The following is a 20533-nucleotide window of genomic DNA, read 5'->3' on the forward strand; positions in this document are numbered from 1 at the left end:
GGCTCTGAACTGTGTTTGAGATATTTTTTGATCTTTTGTTGAACCATAATAACTAGTGCAACAAAATCAAATTTTCCAATTAGAGTGAAAGCAGTATCGGTAACTGAGAAGTGGGAAGGGCAATGAGAATAAAAGTTGATGTTGTGTGCACGGTCCATGGGATTATGTTATTAATCATCACTTCAGGATTCTTCATGCTAATGACGACACAACATGCAGAGCGGTGAGGTAGCCACAGACAACAGATGTGGCGGCAGCAAGCAGCGGCCGGCACAGTTAACACTATATGGCCACACTGGAAGTGACAGTTTCAGCACACCAAGACGGCGCAGTTGCAGCTAGCAGTGCAGCCCCCGTCTATGAGAACCAGCAGCAGTACGTTGGGAAGAAAAGTAGTATAAGTGTTGCACCTGCGTATGACAGTCTAAGATGTGTAATTGGAACATTAGCATTAGTATGTCTGGAGAAAGGGAAATTAAGATGCATTCTGAGAAGTAGACAAGGAGAGTATTGGGACATGGGAGACATCAGCAAAAAGTGCGGCTATCCGAAATGCCGCCAATGACGTGACCCCCACCCCTGGGGGGGACATCAGCACAAAGTACCGTCATCCGAGATGGTGGTGATGGCGTTATCCAATATGGTGGCAGTGATGTCATCTGATGCCGTCATCCAAGATGGTGGCTTTTGGCGGGAAGATCGAATTTTGGCAGGAAGATAGGTCAATTGGAGTACCTCCACTAACCTCCCGATTGGCGGGAAAAGGACTCAACCTGCACTGGGCTGCTGGAGAGAGGAAGGAGCGTACTTTATTTATTTTGCAAGAGCACTTGGACTATATCCACTAACCTAAGTCATCCGACCGCCACCTCTTCCTAGGAAATGGCGGGAAGAGAACTCGGCCTGTGCTCGACATAAGTCTTTATTTTCCATGCACTATTTTATTTTAACAATTAGAGGCAGTACAGCCAACGAGTGTGGTCACCAAGGGGTCTGAAGCCAACTGACCTAGTACACAGTACCACCACCAGAGCACTTGGACTATATCCACTAACCTAAGTCATCCGACCGCCACCTCTTCCTAGGAAATGGCGGGAAGAGAACTCGGCCTGTGCTCGACATAAGTCTTTATTTTCCATGCACTATTTTATTTTAACAATTAGAGGCAGTACAGCCAACGAGTGTGGTCACCAAGGGGTCTGAAGCCAACTGACCTAGTACACAGTACCACCACCAGAGGGCTCTGTCATCCATTCCGTGACGTAATACGAGATGGTGGGGGAAAATGGCAGGAAACAGTGTGATCGCCATGGGATATGGAGTCCAACTGACCCAGTACACAGTACGCTGTCATCTGTTCCATGACGTAATCCAAGATGGTGGGGGAAAATGGCGGCAGACAGTGTCTCCACCAACAGAACTAAACTAACCTAGCACACACTACTGCCACTAGTGGGTGCTGTCATCCATCCTGTTATGTAATACAAGATGGCGGGGGGAAATGGCGAGAAACAGTGTGTTCACCACAAGGTCTGGAGTCCAATTGGCCTAGTACACAGTATCGCCACCAGAGATTGCTGTCATCTGTTCTGTGACCTAACCCAAGATGGCTGTCTGGAGGGGAAAGTGACTCAGCCTGTGCTGGGCTTCTGGAGAGAGTAAGGAAGGAGTTTACTTTATTTATTTTGCAACAATTTATTTAGGGAAGTCTTTTGGGAGATAGTATATTTATCACACTGACACAAAACACATGCTCTGACATGCTTGGGGTCACTCTACACAGCCTACAGACCTATAAAACTTTTAAATTACCGAAATAACACACTACAGGAACCCAAACAATTCCTAATTTAACAAAATAATTTCAGAACACAACACACAGACATGCAAACTCCTCCTAAATAATGCAGTATACTGATGTACAGACAAAATATCAACTCGTAAACTGTCCAAATAACACATAGCACAGCCTACAGACCTGCTCATGAAATAATGCAACAGACAAGCAATCAATGTGTGCAACCACCGCTACCTGTTTACTGGACCGCATAGTAGGCTACCGGCAGCCTTGGCAAAGTGACATGGCTGTCAGCTGCCAAGCCATGCACAGGTGCCCGTTCGGGTCCCTTAAGCATGAGGTGGCGGCATCCCTTTCATACCTGACATTTCCTCTCGAAATACGTGATCACCTAGGCACTGTTGCTGACGCGACTGGACTGGAGCGAAGACCTATTTGCAGAGTGCAGACGCTCCAAGGGCGTGCGCCCATCGAGGCCACTGCTGGACCCAAGCCAGTGCGATCCATTGTTCTCACGCTGCTGCTGTCTACAGCAACTGGGTGAAAGTTGGTTTTCTTCTTCTGAGTATACAGATAAAGTTCTTACAGTGTTTTACTGACATCACAGAACTCCAAGGCACGCTCACGCCGGCCACATACGTGAGACGCCTCTGGACAGCATGTGTATTTACCGCTGATGATGCGATACCTGTGGATTCTGTCACAGAGTAGCACGGGGTGCATTAATTATAAAAGCATTCTCGTTGTTTGGAAAGAGAGCACTCTCTAAGCACAGACAGGGATGAAATCTGAACAATGATGCAAACAGAATTCGAAGCACTGTCTTAAAGAAGAGAATTTTCGGTTTCCTGCAGCTACAGATCTTGAGATGTCCTAATGCCACAGTGGTGGACGAGTGACAGCATCCCTGACAGAGATGAGTGGTATTGATTTGATTTTAACAAGAGAGCTAAAACAGCTAAGGTCTAACCCACCACTGCCTACACCGAAACTAGGTTTATTGTGCGGTATCTAGTAAAGCCAACCAGTGCCCTTGAATAGTGCAAGGAGTCCCTCTACCAGTTTTTTGTTAGACACAATTTCTTCAGGTCTAGTTGTCCCGAAGATTCTGTATCTTTTACTCTCCAATGGCATGCAATCAAAGATTAGGTGTGATGCAGTTTCTTCACCCTCATCACAGATCATACATTTAGGGTCCTCTTTCATAATACCCATTGTGTGTAGGTGTTTTTTGAAGTTACCATGGCTGGTCACCAGTCCAGTCATGAGTTTGATCCCTTTCCTGTTCAATCCCAGGATTACAGAGCTTCTTTTAAAACATGGCTTGGGCATCATTACCTCATGAGTGGTATACTTCAACTTGTCTTTGAACACTTGCTTTCTCAAAACTTTCAGTACATACCTTGCCCTCATCTTGTTCGAATCTGTTAGTAGATGGATGACTTGTGAATGAATAGAGCATTACGATTGTATTTTGTACAGCTCACCACATTGTACGAACAATTAGACCCTGCAACATGCTCTACATATAGTCAAATACAGAAAGACTCTTATTCAATTACACTGCTCTTCCATTGAGGACAGGAACTTAGATACTAGAGCACGGAACAGATCTCCAACCCAGCAATATATCACCATGTACAGTGTCAATGAAGTAAACATACAATTCGTACCCTGTGCCATAAAAAATAAGTCCTTTTACATCATTCCTACATATACCACAAAGACAGACAGCACCCTATATGACTGATAGGTCGAAAATGCAAGCGGTCTAACATTATATCCCGTTAAAGTGCAGAATGTTGTAGCCTTAGAAGTGTGTGTGTTTCTCTCTTATTAATACCTTCCAGGTACTGATCCTAGACTCTAGAACAATACTTTAGAGTTGATAGCTTGGCTGATTTACATAAAAATGCATTGAACTCCACCCGTCTGAGGCTCTATCGCACATACAAATCATCTGTTTCTTGTTCTTCTTAACTGTCCGCCACTACATCATGAAAATTTGAAATCTGTTACTATACATCAAAAAGGAGTGCTAACCTCCTCGACATGGGTGCATCCCGAGAAATCTTGTGCCCTTGGAAGGGTGAGGACTTAGCAAGCTCCATTCATTCACGAGACATGGAGTATAGCAGTCAACATCGGGTCAGTTGCAGATTAAATCGGTAATGGTGCTGCAGGGCGGGTTGGTCAATGACAGTGTGAGGAGGGTCTTTCACTCTCTAATTTTACCCTAAGACAGCAAGAATGCTCTGTGACTCCCATACACATAGTGATAGATCATAAATTAAGCACTATGCTTGAGGTGTTAGAAATATGTAGAGCACTGTGTGATATGCTTTGATGGTGTACATGTTTGAGAATTAACAATGCATGGATGTAGTGCACGGTCATCTATCCACGTTTGCAATGATATTCGCAAAGTGGTTTAGCTATCATACTGAAATTGGGGAAACATGCTGTCGCATCATTGGTCAGTGTTGAAAATACTGTAAAACTGTTCGTACTATCAACTGTGATGCTTATTATTAGAGTACATCGATGGTATCTTTTCCATCCCTTCCATGCACTGGCACCCTGTTGGTTATCACATAATGATTGACTGACATCACTTGTTTGAGTTGGAGAAAGAGTTTTGGTAGATGGACAACAACTTTTGGGGTAAATAGCACCGAAAGTGATTGCATACATGACTTCAATTATGATGAATCAGTTGAAATGGAACATAGAGTCATCAGCTACTACATGACTATTACAGATGAGTTTAAATGTAGAGCTCATGAATCACTTTCGGATTGTAGTTTGGAAACCATCCACAACGTCGCGAAACTCCCCCAATTTGCTTATTTTGTAACTCTCTTTTATTTAAAATCATCCAGTGTTTGTGGCGTGTTATGGTAGCCGTAGTAACAATAAGATTATCATTGTGCAACATCTAGTTTTCTGCAAGAGGCCGTGGATCAGAATGTCTTAATGTCACTTTAGAATCTGACACAGACCTTGAAGTCATGGAAGAAAAACAAAATGCATGGCAGTGTACAAAGCATGTTACAGCAGGAAAAAATAATGTTTCAAACAACGAGACAGGACCACAGGGAGCATCTCTTGCGATTTACAGTATAGTCCGTGGGATACGATCATCCTCCTAAGGTACAGGTGACGGAACCTTAAACTGTCCTCTGCAGTGGATCAATAGCTGTATATTTAATACGATCATGCTGCACTGGCAGCAGCAGCAGTTTGACAGGTAAAGTCAGTGATGGATGGGGTGTCCCGTTAGGATTGCTAGGAGTAATGCTATTCTTGGAAGCGTCACAAGAACTCTCTCTCTGTGCCAAAACAACATTGCAGCTATACGTCATCACGCCAGCAACAGCGCCTAGGTGAGTTCTATATCGGACGAAATTAATGGAGATTTTACAGTTCACAATTTTTCTCTGTTGGATGGAAGAGAATAACGATGATAGCCTGGTGGGCTGATAGATGTGAATGGACGTGGATCTGCCTCAGACTGTAGTATATGTACCTAGTTTGGAGGCACACCACAATGCGTGCATTTCCACCGAATAGTCAAAACACGGTCCTGTTGCACTAACTCAGGTCATTCTGTTTCTACATGGGTTGCAGAAGGTGCTGGATATGGCTTTCTCCGACTTCTGCTCAGTTCTGACTTAAACTGGAATGATCACATGTGCAAAGCTGCAGAAACAGGAGCAGGATTTGTAGGGACTGACTAAAACCATGTTGGAATTTTACTGTAGCAGATAGGTTAGAGAAAGGTGACTCGTTTCAAGATATGAGAGTGCCAGAAATGTGATTCACTTGTGGCCGTGATCCAATGCAGGTAAGTGGTTGAATGGAAGGACTTGATTCCAAATCATAGACATCATTTCTAGCGGACAGAGTAACACTAGGGATCTGAAAAGCTAGTGTACATTTCTTATGACCTCAATCAGCACACCAATAAATGTGTGAGTAGTAGGGGATGTATGATAGATTCTCCTTGAGCATCAGGCTTATAAAGTAAGTGTTTGTGTTCCGACATGTGCAAAGGAGATGACTGTGGAATATTGTGATGGCAGAGGGAAGAGTATGTCAAGTCAAGAATAGTACAGATATTTCTATTTCCAGAGTCACAGCCGTCAGCAGGGTGTACTTCCAATACTTTGCTCATTGTCAAATGCCATTCAATTGAGACTGCGACCGTAACATTTAATTGTGAGTACAATGATAAAACGTATATGTGACTGGTTTTCTAGGATTATTCTGCTACTTGTGCTTGGCATGCAGCGCAGGTGACGGAAATGATTTACGTTTCCCATTAATGGGGGTCTGCCTGAATGGAGAGGGCTGCTGGAATGTAGGAATATAGATGACTTAACTGTGTTGTCCTCTAGACGACCGAATAGCGAACTGATACTTAGTATTTGTTGGATAGCTTTCGTAATCGCATGGAAAATTGAGAAGATTGAAAATGGAGGTCTGTTTGCGCTAGACTGTTATTCACTCCCATGCAAATTTTTCGGTTGACTGCTTCTGCACATTTCACACCTTTATTTAGTTGAGGGAACATCGATTGTGGTGTGTACGTGGAAGACATGTTTGCTGGTTCTATAGACATGAGAAACATATTAGTTGACTCTGTAAATCATATGGATGATTTGGAATCTGCTACATCACAGATATCGGTATTCACATATGGAAATATCAGTTTCCTCTATTTGTTTCGAGTTCTCACATAAAGGTCTTTGCAGACGGGATAAGTTTCTAGTTACTCAGTGGTCTATGGCATGCTCCAGCTTCCTAAAGTTTCGGGTTTGTAGAGAAATAATTTCATTTCTATATCTTCCAAATTATGTTGCGTGAGTGATCGGCAGTATACTGTTGTGTGTTTGATACTGAGAAGTACTGCGAAAATGGTATAATATTATTGCAAACCATGCAGAAATACATGTGTTCTTGTAATCCCAGAATCTACAGATGGGTGTAGAAAAGTAAGCGAGCAAGCAGGTCTGGACCAGAAACAGTAACGTGTTTGTGGCGAGGGGGGAATGAGCCGGAATTTGTAGAAGAGTTCTGAGAGTAACTTCAGTCCGCTGAGGGCACTCTGGTCACCCGTCGGGGATGGATGACTACCGACCTCGCAGGGAAATATCTAGTGATGTGAGGAGTGTACAGGGTGCTGTCTGTCTTTGAGGTATATGTACAAATGATGTAAAAGGACTGATTTTGTTTGGCACGGGATACAAATTGTATGTTTACTACATCAACACGGTACGCGGTGATACATTGCTGGGATGGAGATCTGTTTCACGCTCTAATATTCAAGATCCTGTCCTCAGTGGGGGAGCAGTGTAATTGAGTAAGAGACTTTCCATATTTGACTATATGTAAGGCATGTTGCAGGGTTTATTGTCAATGCAATATGGTGAGTTGTACAAAATACAATCATAATCCTCTATTCATTCACAAGACATCTTTTGTACCGGGATGTAGGAGCATCTACAAACAGATTCGAACAAGATGAGGGCAAGGTATGTATGGAAGTTTTGAGAAAGCAAGTGTTCAAAGACAAGTTGAAGCATACCACCCATCTCTGGTGGGGATGCTGTCACCCATCCACCACTGTGGCATTAGGACATCTCAAGATCTGTAGCTGTAGGATGCCAAAAATTGCGGCCATTTTTTTCTCTCAATATTTGAAGATTTTAAACATGGCTGAAACAGTAACTGTTGAAATTCTTCGCGGTAAATGATAACAGCCAAACAGTTGCAGGATAAAGATTCATTGAAATTCTTGACCACGGTTTCAGTATATACCTTCATCAGAAGTAAAATATACCTGAACAGGAAGACACCTTCATTAGCAAAAACTTTGCATTGGAACTGAGAGAGAATATACACTATAGCTTAAGTAACAGTAAAATTATCAGAGTATTATAAGCACAAAAAATTTTAGTCACTTACTAAAATCACATTCTGCACTGGAGATACGTAAAACAATTGTGCCAAAGGCGTCGTCAGTAGTTAAAACATCATCTCCATTTATACAACATAATTATGGACAGAGGGTTGATGCGAACAAAGCATAGTATCATTACCTCGCCTGTGAACTAGAGTGAAGAGTGTGTGAAAGCCCTAGGGCAGACAGTTACACCGAGAAAGGGCACTTGTGGTATGTGCGAGACGCTTGCGCACATTAAAACCCACGGATGCCTACACATACACATCAAAATTATTATAAGTTGTGCTAATTCAAACCTTCTGTCTTAATAAATAAAACATATCACAACAATTTAAAAACATCTACATAAAATAGAAAATATGAAACCAATTTTTCCTGTGTCCTAGTGTCAAGCAGATGAAGCTTGCGCTACGGAACACATCTAACGAGAGAGGGCACTAGTATTATGCGCATAACTTAAAAGGTAAAATACATACTAGCAAAAACAACCAAATTGTTCAAGTAAACCGAAAACATCTGTCGTTGTGAATAAAAACCTAACAGAGTCATTTAACCACAGAGTCATTTAACCCAAAAATCATATTGAGAATTCTGAAGTAGCCATGAATGATCTCACTGAAAATGTAGCGTTCACTAATAATGACAGCAGTGGAGACGTTGATTTAGTGGCAAACAATGGTAATGTAAACCCAGGATTTGTAGTACCTAGTCAAAACGAAATCATTCACTGGAATGACGAAGCCAGAGAAATGGACTCTGATGTTGACATTACTAATGAGACTGTAGCTGAGTTACGTATATTAAGTCTTGGTACAGGGCAACAGCTGATATTTTACCATCTCAGGTTGATTGTCAGGATATAAGATCTATACTAAAATTAATTTTGCAAGAACAATTAAGTAAAGCACTCAAGAAAATGGAAACGGGATTAAAAGAAAGTAGGGAGGAATTAAGTAAAACAATAGACACAGGATTGAAAGAAAATAAGGAGGAATTAAGAGATGTTAAGGCAGAAATATCTCAAATTAACGGTAAACTCAACACTTTGGAACAAAAGATCATACATCTTGAAGCTAAAACTGAGGGATGTTGCAGGAAAATACATTATGAAACAAAAGAATAGGGTATAAAATTAGAAACCTGTAAGTCAAAAATACGGGGACCGATCAAATATAAACGAGATTTTATTTTTTTCTTTAAATTCATTTATTGAATAACTCAAGGAAATTATAATTTATTTTTCCACACAGTCTCCGGCTTTGGAAATGCATTTGTCCCAGCGTATGGGCAGCTTTTTGAAGCCCTAATCATAAAAAGAACTGAGTCGTGTCTCCAGCCAGTTGCGCACGAACTCTTTCACACTGACGTCATCTTCAAATCGTCGCCCTCCTAGAACTTCTTTACGCGGTCCGAATAAATGGAAATCGCAGGGCGACAAGTCCGGGCTGTGAGGAAGATGATCGAGTGTAGTCCAGTGCATTTCCTGCAGCTTGGAGACAGTTAGAGCTGCAGTATGGGGTCGCGCATTGCCGTGGAGGAGGACGACCTGTCGAATCGGTTGGTCTCGTGCTTGGCGGCGGTATGCAAATCTCGCCTTGTTCAACAGTTCGCAGTGGCAAGCAGCATGGATTGTGCGTCGCTTATGCAAAAAATCAATTAGCAAAGTGCCTTACTGATCGAAAAAAAACTGTTGAAATAACCTTGCCAGCTGACAGTCGAGTCTTGGCTTTCACCACTTGCTTCCGCCACTCCTTGCTGGTTTGTTTGGATTCTGGAGTGTAGTGGTGAACCCAGGTTTCGTCGCAGGTGACGATCCGATTCAAAAATGCATCACCGTCTTCCGCAAACCTTGCTGTAAGCCTCTGACAGACCTCCAAACGTCTCAACTTCAGATTTTCGGTCAAACGTTTAGGGACCCATCTGGAACACACTTTATCGAACTGTAGGTCGTTTGTGATGACTGCTTGACAGCACTAATAATTGATTCCGACTTTTTGTGCAATTTCCACTGGGGACCAGACTGCACAATAACAATAACCCTGGGTTCAGTGTGCGGCGGCGGTGGGGCGGGTGGTCTGCTGAGGCGTGTTGTGGGGTTGTGAGCCACTGAGGGCTACAGTGGGACAAAGCCTCTCCATCGTTTCTAGGTCCCCGGTTCTAATACACAATACAATGTAATAGTACTGTTTTGTCACATCCAGATTTAAATTTACCTTCTTGCATTTTTACTGACCGTTTAGAATACAGGTTGGGAGCTCATCTTTGTTAAGTCATAGAAAACGGAGATACAGTGGAAATAAAATCAATTCATTTTGCCAGTTGTACTAAACAAATGGAGAGAAGATATTCAGTAACAAAAAACGAAACTTTAGCAGTAGTGTGGGGGTTTAAGATATTCAGATACTATGTTATGGAGAGGAAAGTAAAAGTGCTTACGGACCACGAGGCTCAATCATTCCTGATGGATTATAGGCTACATCATAACAGACTAACGAGATGGGCTTTAGCGCTTTAGGAGTAAGATTTCAGCATAGAATGCTTGCCAGGGGAAAGCAATACAGTGGCTGATGCATTATCCAGATTGCCTGTGGGCATGGATAAAGCTTATTTTAATGATTCAAGGCAGAAAGAAGACTCCATGTTACACCTAACAAAAGTGAAACACGAAGAAAAAATGAAGAGCATATTAAAAAATATGAGAAGGGAACAATAAGGATGACACTATTAAAATGATAAAAGCTGATTGGAGTAGAAAGGCGAATGACAAGGTGAGGAAGCACTATGTTATACATCAAGACGTGTTGTATCGCAGAAAAGACCCTGACAAACAGCATGGAAGGTCTGTTGGCCAGAACTTGAAATTGAGAGGCTACTGTGGTTCATACATTTCACATATGCTCATTTGGGTGCCAAGAAATTTGCGGAAAAAATTAAGGAAAGTTGCTATTTTAATAATACAGAAAAGAGGGACACAAAATTCTAAAATCATGTGATGTACGTCCGAAAAGAAAAACTTTACACTCCAGCAGTAAAGTGAAAATGTATAGCATGGTCCCAACAAAAATACTGGAAAATCTCGGAGGCCACCTCACAAAGGGGGTACAAATACCTGTTCATTGTGTTACACATGGTCTCGAAACATGAAAATTATATGCACTAAGAAAGGCTAAAGGTAAGTCTACATCTACATCTATATCTACATCTACATGGATACTATGCAAATCACATTTAAGTGCCTGGCAGAGGGTTCATTGAACCACCTTCACAATTCTCTGTTATTCCAATCTCGTGTAGCGCGCTGAAAGAACACCTACATCGTTCCGTACGAGCTCTGATTTCCCTTATTTTATCTTGGTGATTGATCCTCCCTGTGTAAGTCGGTGTCAACGAAATATTTTCGCATTCGGAGGAGAAAGCTGGTGATTGGAATTTCGTGAGAAGATTCCGTCGCAACGAAAAACGCTTTTCTTTTAATGATGTCCAGTCCAAATCCTGTATCATTACTGTGACACTCTCTCCCATATTTCGCGATAATACAAAACGTGCTGTCTTTCTTTGAACTTTTTCGATGTACTCCGTCAGTTCTATCTGGTAAGGATCTCACACTGCGCAGCAGTGTTCTAAAAGAGGACGGACAAGAGTAGTGTAGGCAGTCTCCTTAGTAAGTCTGTTACATTTTCTAAGTGTCTTGCCAATAAAAGGCAGTCTTTGGTTAGCCTTCCACATAACATTTTCTGTGTGTTCCTTCCAATTTAAGTTGTTCGTATTTATAATACCTAGGTATTTAGTTGAATTTATGGCTTTTAGATTCGACTGATTTTTCGTGTAACCGAAGTTTAACGAGTTCTTTTTAGCACTCATGTGGATGACCTCACACTTTTCGCATCATTCTGATATTTCTTCTAAATCCTTCTGCAGTTTGTTTTGATCTTCTGATGACTTTATTAGTCGATAAACGACAGCATAATCTGCAAACAACCGAAGACGGCTGCTCAGGTTGTCTCCCAAATCGTTTATATAGATAAGGAACAGCAAAGGGTCTATAACACTACCTTGGGGAACGCCAGAAATCACTTCTGTTTTACTCGATGACTTTCCTTCAATTACTACGAGCTGTAACCTCTCTGACAGGAAATCACAGATCCAATCACATAACTAAGACGATATTCCATAAGCACGCGATTTCACTACGAGTCACTTGTGTGGTACAGTGTCAAAAGCCTTCCAGAAATTCAGAAGTACGGAATCGATCTGAAATCCCTTGTAAATAGCACTCAGCACTTCATGTGAATAAAGATCTAGTTGTGTTTCACGAGAACGATGTTTTCTAAACCGAAGTTGACTGTGTGTCAATAGACAATTTTCTTCGAGGTAATTCATTATGTTCGAACACAATATATGTTCTAAAATCAGTCTCAAATAAGATTAAGAATGACTACGTAATGAATGTAGGTAAGCCAGAGAGGTTCATCAGTGATAATGGATCTCAATTTATATCAGAGTACCGGAAAAATACGTTGTGGGACCTTAAAATAAAACCTATATACATACCTAAGTAGCATCCATAACAAAATATTAGTGAAAGAGTTATGAGAGAACTAAATAGGCTGTTTAAGCCATACTGCTCTAGAAAACATCACGAGTGGGTAAATTGCGTGGAAGAAGTTGAGAGAATTATGAATGAAGTTCCTCATTCTACCACCGAAATACCGCCACAACAATTAATAGATGAAATCTAAGTCACCAAAATGAAAAATATAATGACTACTAAACCCCATGGGGTAATAACGTTCTTTGTATTGGCTGCTAATTGACGATTACCTGGTGCCCGAGTTAACTGACACATACTTCATTTTCCTTTCGTGCTGTTAGTTCTTCCCCTTCTTTCACTCAGAACTATTATCTGTCTTCTTTAACATTCTTCACTAACAAGGTTAAGATGAGCAAACTTCTTACACTGAATGTTACATACAGAAACAAGCTATGACAAAAACAAAGTAATCCAGCAGAAAAAAACATTTGCATAGCACGGGTAAAAAACAAACATTTACTGCAATTATGTTGACAGGTCAGAGTATAAGAAATAAAGACTTACAGATACAACAGCAAGAGAACACAGTATATAGTCACAAGACACCAGGAACATTTTAATGCGCATAACAAAAACATGTTATACAATATGCAGTGGAACAATTTTTAAATATTTACAACAGCGATAAACAATCCTCTACGTCTGAAAACATTTTAAGAATAGGAAAGCTAGATGAGGGCTATTATATGTTACACAGATGAAAAATGCATAAAATTTAGCTGCAGGCCGCAGAAGAAGACGACGACGCTAACCCAGGTGAGTGGATATGACAATGTACAAAGAAACAATTCTGGTAGAAAAAAGTAATGGAAATAACTTAATGTTGTCTTGAGATGACGTACACTTGTGTCAAAATAGACATATCGTTGCTCTTTAGTATGAAGTGAAAAGGCGAAGTGGTTTCCACTATAATGAATTATGATACACTGATAGGCTAGGAATAGTCCGGCCAAAGAGGTTTATGGTAAATGGAGAGTTGTGGTTATTAGGCGATAGGGAAGTCTGCCAATTGTTTTCGACGAGAGAAAATAGGTAAATAGGGAATTACAGATTAGGCGACAGAAAAGTCGGCCAATTGTGTGCATAGAGGGAGAAAGGATAAGTGTGGTTATTAGGCGACATGAAACTTGGCCAATCATTTATGAAGAGTGAGGGAGGAATGACAAAAGGCGACGTCCAAGTCGGGCGCTAAGTACTATTTATGGGCGAAGGGGCGAAGTGGTTTCCGCCAACTATTTTATGAAATACAAAGGAGTAGGCAGATTGTTCACATAAGTCACAACAATTACATGGAATTCTCATAAAAGGCATAAACTTAGTAAATAAGGTTTAAATAGGTTTCAAAGAATAAATCTTTTGGGGTTTCGGCTGTCAGTCAGGACGTGTCCGATGCCGCGCGGCTCTTCTCAGCTTGCCCGGCCATTGCCGCTCCCATCATTTAAACATTTTTTTAAAAAGATTTTTAGATTTTAACTACCGCTTTCACCAGATGACAGTATATTGGACGTGAATGGTGGGGAGTGGCTACAGGGCGGTGTTCAACGTTACTATGTTATAAATAACGTTGCCTGAGAATGCACCGATAAGTGGTGTTGAAACCGGTCGCGGATTTAATAAAAATCATTCGTACAGCCAGTGCGGAATTTTCTTTGGAAAAAAGTCGAAGTTTGGCTGCGGCTGCCCGCCCTACAAAACAACTGGTTAGTTGTCGATCAAATTACTCTTTTCAAAGTCACATATAATAACATATCTACGTTCGTATGTTCGTCTTTCCAGGTTGCCAGTACGAATCGTCTTATAACCGAACCCTAGACCATCAGGGGCTAAAGTAGTTCTCGTAAAACGACGGTATATGATCAAAGTAACCCCCTCGCATACAGTGCAGTATGCTGTAACTCCTTTCGGAAAATTGTTGTAAAGGTCTACTCACAGCTACAAGAAATTAACTGCTCATTTGGAAAGGGGATACAAAAATCGGTTGATGAGTATGAGTTAAAATATAAGAATTTTGCCATTAATTCCTAAAAATCTGGAAACTTTGCCTTATATAAAAAGCTTTTGCCTCTTGTGACGAAGACCTACGCGCAAGGGAACAAATTTCTTTTGATAACCGACGCGTTATTAGCATAAACAAATCCACAGGTATACGACGAGTTTTTTTTATTTTTTTTAAGTGGTGAAGTACTGGCACCGATCAGTATTAAAACGATTCCGCCCAAACGTACTCCTACAGTGAACCCAGTGGCACCTTTTTTCATAATCAGGCAAAGAATTTGATCGAAAAGCTACAAAACTGCTATTATCTCATCGAGAGAGAATAAGAAATCACATCCCGAGAAGAATGCATCACAATACGTTCCATTGTACATCACCAGCTATCCTCGCCATCATATAGCGAAATGATGCGTTACGCGTGCCAAACTGTGCAATGAGAGAGAATCTTTTATGAATGTGAACGAAGTTTGTTTTTCTATAGAAACTTTGAAACAACAATACAACTGTAAAAACCCTGCGTTTACTATGTATGCAAGATGCTGAAAAAATTACTGCACCCCTGTTTTTACGGAATCAACCAAGCACTTGTATATCATCAACTGTGAAATAATAATAGTATCTAATTTTATATACTAAGTCCTCATTTATCCCTTACAAATACTTGCTGGAGATTTATTTGCAATCCCAAATTATCCTTTGCCCTTCCTTTTCATGCCTCTTACGAAAATATTAACAAATACAATATGTTGAGCTTTATTTCAGGTTATTTGCACTGTTTTAAACGCATAAAACTGAAAAGAAAACAAAAAGAATCCGCGCATAGTCACTCGACCTCATCGACTCGCAGCCGGCCGAGCGGTTCTAGGCGCTTCAGTCCGGAGCCGCGCGACCGCTACGGTCGCAGGTTCGAATCCTGCCTCGGGCATGGATGTGTGTGATGTCCTTAGGTTCGTTAGGTTTAAGTTCTATGGGACTGATGACCTCAGATATTAAGTCCCAAGTACTCAGAGCCATTTTTTTTCATCGACTCGCGGTTTACAGGATCACGGAAAAATTGAAAAAACTGAAGCGCCAGGCGCATGAATCCAGACGCAAATCATCCCACGAAAGTCCGCTTGCAAAGTTTCAAGAAACAGCCTCAACTGAGAAATCTGCAACCTCACACTTAACGCTCTGGTACGGAGCGCGCTGGCAGGAGTAATTATGGGGCGCACTGTGGTATTTAAGGAATTATTTTTCACATGTTTAATACACGAATGGAACGTGTTGAATCCTAACATGTCGTAATATTGAAAATATCGTGCGCCGCGCGCTTCAAAGTGGTTTGCAGATGTAGAGATCAAAATCAGTCACGGTACAGAACAGTTTGCCGCACGGCGGAAGCTGTAGTGTATGAAACAGGCCTAAAACATCAACAAATATTTCTCTAAATGCTGCGTACTTTCCATTTCAATGTGTTGGGGTTTAGTGACTTTGGCGTTGCCTTGGAAATCCTTGCAGAATCAGTACTTAAACTCAGCCACCGCAGCGTGCTGTGGAAAAAAAACATTTGTTGACGTTCTAAACTTCGTCGAAAGACAGGCCTGTCACATGATTAGTCTCCAAATCGTCTTTAACAAATTCGCTCAAACTGGACGCGTGACAGACCTTTAACCGCCAGGGCAGGTCACACGCCCTAAGGCGTATACGTGGCGCTCTGCTGTTGTCGCCGGCTGCCACACGGTAGGTAATGCGTAGAGGGTTACGTTTAAATTATGGTTTGCGAGTGGCCCAAGAACGCAGAAGGTGCTCCTTTACTCTTCTTTTATTATTACACTACTGTCTGCGCCACTCACGACTGACACTCTGACATAGCGTCGGCCGCGCCATTCGCTCAGATTTGGTTCAAAATGGCTCTAGAGCACTATAAGACTTAACATCTGAGGTCATCAGTCCCCTAGAACTTAGAACTACTTAAACCTAACTAACCTAAGGACATCACATACATCCATGCCCGAGGCAGGATTCGAACCTGCGACCGTAGCGGTCGCGTGGTTCCAGACTGAAGCGCCTAGAACCGCTCGGCCACACAGGCCGGCCTCAGATTTGGGACTTGATATCGGACTCCTAATGCAGGTTGATCTTCGAAATGTGTGAAAGAAGTAAATGATTCGCAGTTCTGAAGTTTCCAGAAGCATGTACGATTATGCTTACAGAGGGGAAGACTTCACTTAAATGATATGACACAAAACATTAGTAAAATCGATGATTTGTGACAGAAAAACGCGTAATGAATAGAAAAATAAAATAACGTTTTACTGTTTGCAGATGACAAGCTGTAGACTGCGTAATAGCCCTAGAGCTACTAGCACAAGCACCCAATAGTTTCGTGTGAGGTACGTAAACAAATGTGTTATACCCTAGCCAGTAATGCCAACCGAGCCCGCTGCCAAAAGGTTGGCAGCATCAAAGTCCGGACGCCGTCCGCATAAGCAGCGCCAGCGATACAGAAAATCGCCGCAAGTCTGCGCGCGCCACCGCTGGCTTCTGGCTTCGTAAGCGCTGGAGTCGCGAGCGCTAGGACAGTTCTGTATTCGCCGCTCAGTTGTATACTCGCCACCGATTTGTGTACTTGCTAGTCAGTTGTGTGTTCATCGCAGCAGAGTTGTCTGTCGTCAGCCGACGCTGACCTAGCCGCTCCGACTCGAACTAGACAGATTTCTGTAGACACGGAGTTCACTACTGTGTTTCTGTATCTTCGTTAATAAAGATAAGTACCGACTTTTATTTAATCAGAGTGTTTGGGTTTTCATCTTTCTGTTCACTGTTCCAGCGGACGCCGCCACAAAAAAAATGCATACATCCACTTTATTTCCAAATGTACTACAAAACTAGAACCTTTAGCCATATCGTAAATAAACAACATATTGTGCTTCAAGTCAATGCTACATGTCTCAACCCTCTACTGTGTACAAACCAATAAAAAATACGTAACAATTATCGCTCGTCTTTGTAATGTAAATATTTTTACCAAAAATTTCCTTAGTGGATAACAATTTTGAAGAAGAAAAATAAACAATTAAACCCACTGACGATAGCACAACAAGTGCTAAAACATGTCAGGGTTAAAACAAAACTACTAAGGTGTCTTGCATAAGGCGAAATTCCTCTCTAATTACCTCATACTCGATGCGATTACTCGCGTAAAGCAGCCGATATGAACGGTAAATAGCTCATTGTACCCTATGGCCTGAGGTTTTCTGATTAAGATTACATCAAAGAGGAGGAGGAGTCGTAGCCAGCTACTACGTCATGGGGTGACTTCTTTTGCAGGCTGTTTCGGACATAAGCCCATCTCTGAACGGCACCGAGCGAGGTGGCGCAGTGGTTAGCACACTGGACTCGCATTCGGGAGGAAGACGGTTCAAACCCGTCTCCGGCCATCCTGATTTAGGTTTTCCGTGATTTCCCTAAATCGCTTCAGGCAAATGCCGGGATGGTTCCTTTGAAAGGGCACGGCCGATTTCCTTCCCCATCCTTCCCTCACCCGAGCTTGCGCTCCGTCTCTAATGACCTCGTTGTCGACGGGACGTTAAACACTAATATCCTCCTCCTCCTCTGAACGGCAGCGTACCGCACATTTCTTACGCGAAAATTACACACACTTCATCAACAGACATTATTTCAATATCATACAAACTACAACTTGTTTCCAGTGCTTTATTTATTATTTATTGCGAGTTCCGTTTATCTCAATAACACATAGCTGCTAGGACATGGATCGAGTCAGTATTATCACAATATTTACAAATCAATTAAGTGCAGTGTGATTGCTTCATGACAAAAATCATAGCAACTAATGTTAATCGTAGTACATGAACAGAAAAAACAATTTTTATACAAACACTGCGAGTCATTCATATTAGTAATAGTTGACATCTATGTTTGCGTTAAATGGCTCAATCATTTATACAAAAAAATGCTACAGAAAAACTTGCTCATTTGCACTAAAAATAATTAATTGAATAGAATGAACTCTGTAGCAGGTAGTCCTTCAATCTGCTCTTGAATTTCGCTACTTCAAGAGCAACACTTTTGATGTTTCTAGGTAGAGCACTGTAAACTTTGATGCCCGAATAGTTGGCTCCTTTTGTACAAGGGTAAAGTTTGATCGATGAAGGGTAAAGTTTGACTGGTTACTATGTAAATCCTCTCTTGATACTGTATTGTAGCTATGATATTCATGATTGATTTTGAAGAGAGTGATTTTTAGTTATGAGACATGCAAGAGAGAAGAGATACTGAGATGTCACTATAAAACCTGGTGATTCCCAACGAATTCCTGCACGGGTGTTTTGGATGCACACTGCTTCTGATGCTTACTGCTATCCACTGAGCGTTATTTTATTTTTTGCCTTGGGCACGTCACCCCAGATGATGATGTCGCAATGCAACAGTGCACGGAAATATCGAAACTATCGGCGTCCTTATGTGTAGATGGTACAATTATGCGTAAAGCAAACCCTACAGCGTGAAGTTTTTTTTTTTTTTTCAGGTATAAGATGTGGTTTGACCGGTGTAATTTTCTATCGAGGTACTCACCCAGTAACTTAACAGAGTACTGTAACAAAAGAAAAGAAAGAAAAGGTTATCTCATTAGAACCACTTAAAGTTCGCGCTAAAGTCCAGGCGGCCGTCTGAAGATGAATTTACCCTTACTGGTTTCATAAAAGCCTATGTCTTAGTCAACAAAATTTGAGCTGATTGCGACGTTTTCCTCACTAGGATAACTGTGCAGATATCCTCGCACAGTAATAGTGGATGCGAGAAATCAGTTAGCGGATACAGGGAATATAAAATTAGGTAATTTCACTACTGGCGTACTATTATTTACACAGTAAATGTGCGTAATAATAGTTCAGTCAATGGTGAACAACTACTCGTCTTTCACGGCAAGTGAAATGGAATGTAGAGGGGTAGGGGTTGCTAATTACTCGGAGTGAGATAACGGTACGCCACGATAAGTCGGGGGTGGGGGAGGGGGTTGCAGGACTCCCTGCCAGACGCCGCTCCGGCCGCCAGTCTGTTTTTGTCAGCCGCCCGTGCAGGACAGGAGCCAAGCAACTAGCAGAAGACGATGGACCGGCAGCCCGCGATGCTCTGCCGTTTGGCGGTCGGCGTAGGACGGCTCAGGAGGTTGACCAGGGGTGGGTGCAGCCAGCAAGGTAAACACCCACCATTCTGTCGTTGTTTGTCGTAGCTGTAGCGTCATTAGTAAAGTGTCTGTGTAACGAAATTCCCAGAAAAGATCTCTTTTTGGCTGTGTGCGTTCAGGGAACACCTCGCACTGGGTTACGCGTAGTTTGCTGCTAGCTTTTGTACTGCAGAACTTTTCAAAGAATCCATCCTTTGCTTAACAAAGTACACGAACTCTTCGGAAGACCGTGGGAGGCGGGATAGAATCGTGTGGGTGGTGTGACAAAACGCGTGCTATACATCTTTTACAAAGCAAAAATCTACGAGTCTGCTTGGGATACATATCAACAATTGAACTCATGGCTTAAAGACAATAGGCTGCTTCTTAATTGAAAAAAGGCAGTTGGACCACCTTTCGTACTTCCATCAATATCGGTGGACAATAATAACGTTGAATTTGGCCATGAAACTAAATCTTTGGGGGTTTCTATAACTGACACCCTTGCTTGAAAAAAGGCACGTAGATTTAACTAGCACAAAACTCAGTGAAGTATGTTTTATGATCATATCAATAAGAAATGCTACAAACATTAGTACACTGTATTATGTTCTTCTCCACTCGATGCTTGGTTATGGGATTATTTTTTGGCCTCAAAGTAAATCACTATTTAAGAAGCTGAATATATGGTCCCTTCTGTGCCAATACAGACTTGCAACATTACAGTTCCCTACGAAAAGCATTAACCAACTTGACAGAAATATTGATTGTCACGATCATGACAAGTTCCAAAACCTCTTTAAGAGTAATTCCCCATTCAACAAATTTGCACATTAATGGTGTTAAATGTATGGGAATACAATTATATAATCTTCTTCCAGCAGCAAGAAACTCAAATCTGACCTGTCCAAATAAACACCAGTAGGCTATAAAAAGACAGTCTTCAATTACGTTAATATCATATACATCTTACGCTATCCGTTGAAATAAAAGTAAATGAATTTAACA

The 20533-nt window shown here is 41.6% G+C and overlaps 1 protein-coding gene across 1 annotated transcript in view; it reads left to right on the forward strand.

The window, feature by feature from the left end:
* The first annotated feature begins 286 nt into the window (after nt 1–286).
* The window catches only part of LOC126099648 (inverted formin-2-like), a 40758-nt gene continuing 20511 nt past the window's right edge, over nt 287–20533 (forward strand). Inside the window, exon 1 of the mRNA XM_049910608.1 lies at nt 287–454. Within this exon, the coding sequence (XP_049766565.1) occupies nt 287–454 (168 nt within the window). The remainder of the gene's footprint in view (nt 455–20533) is intronic.

This window comes from Schistocerca cancellata, chromosome 1 (genome assembly GCF_023864275.1).
Source record: "Schistocerca cancellata isolate TAMUIC-IGC-003103 chromosome 1, iqSchCanc2.1, whole genome shotgun sequence".
NCBI classification, from domain to species: Eukaryota; Metazoa; Arthropoda; class Insecta; order Orthoptera; family Acrididae; genus Schistocerca; species Schistocerca cancellata.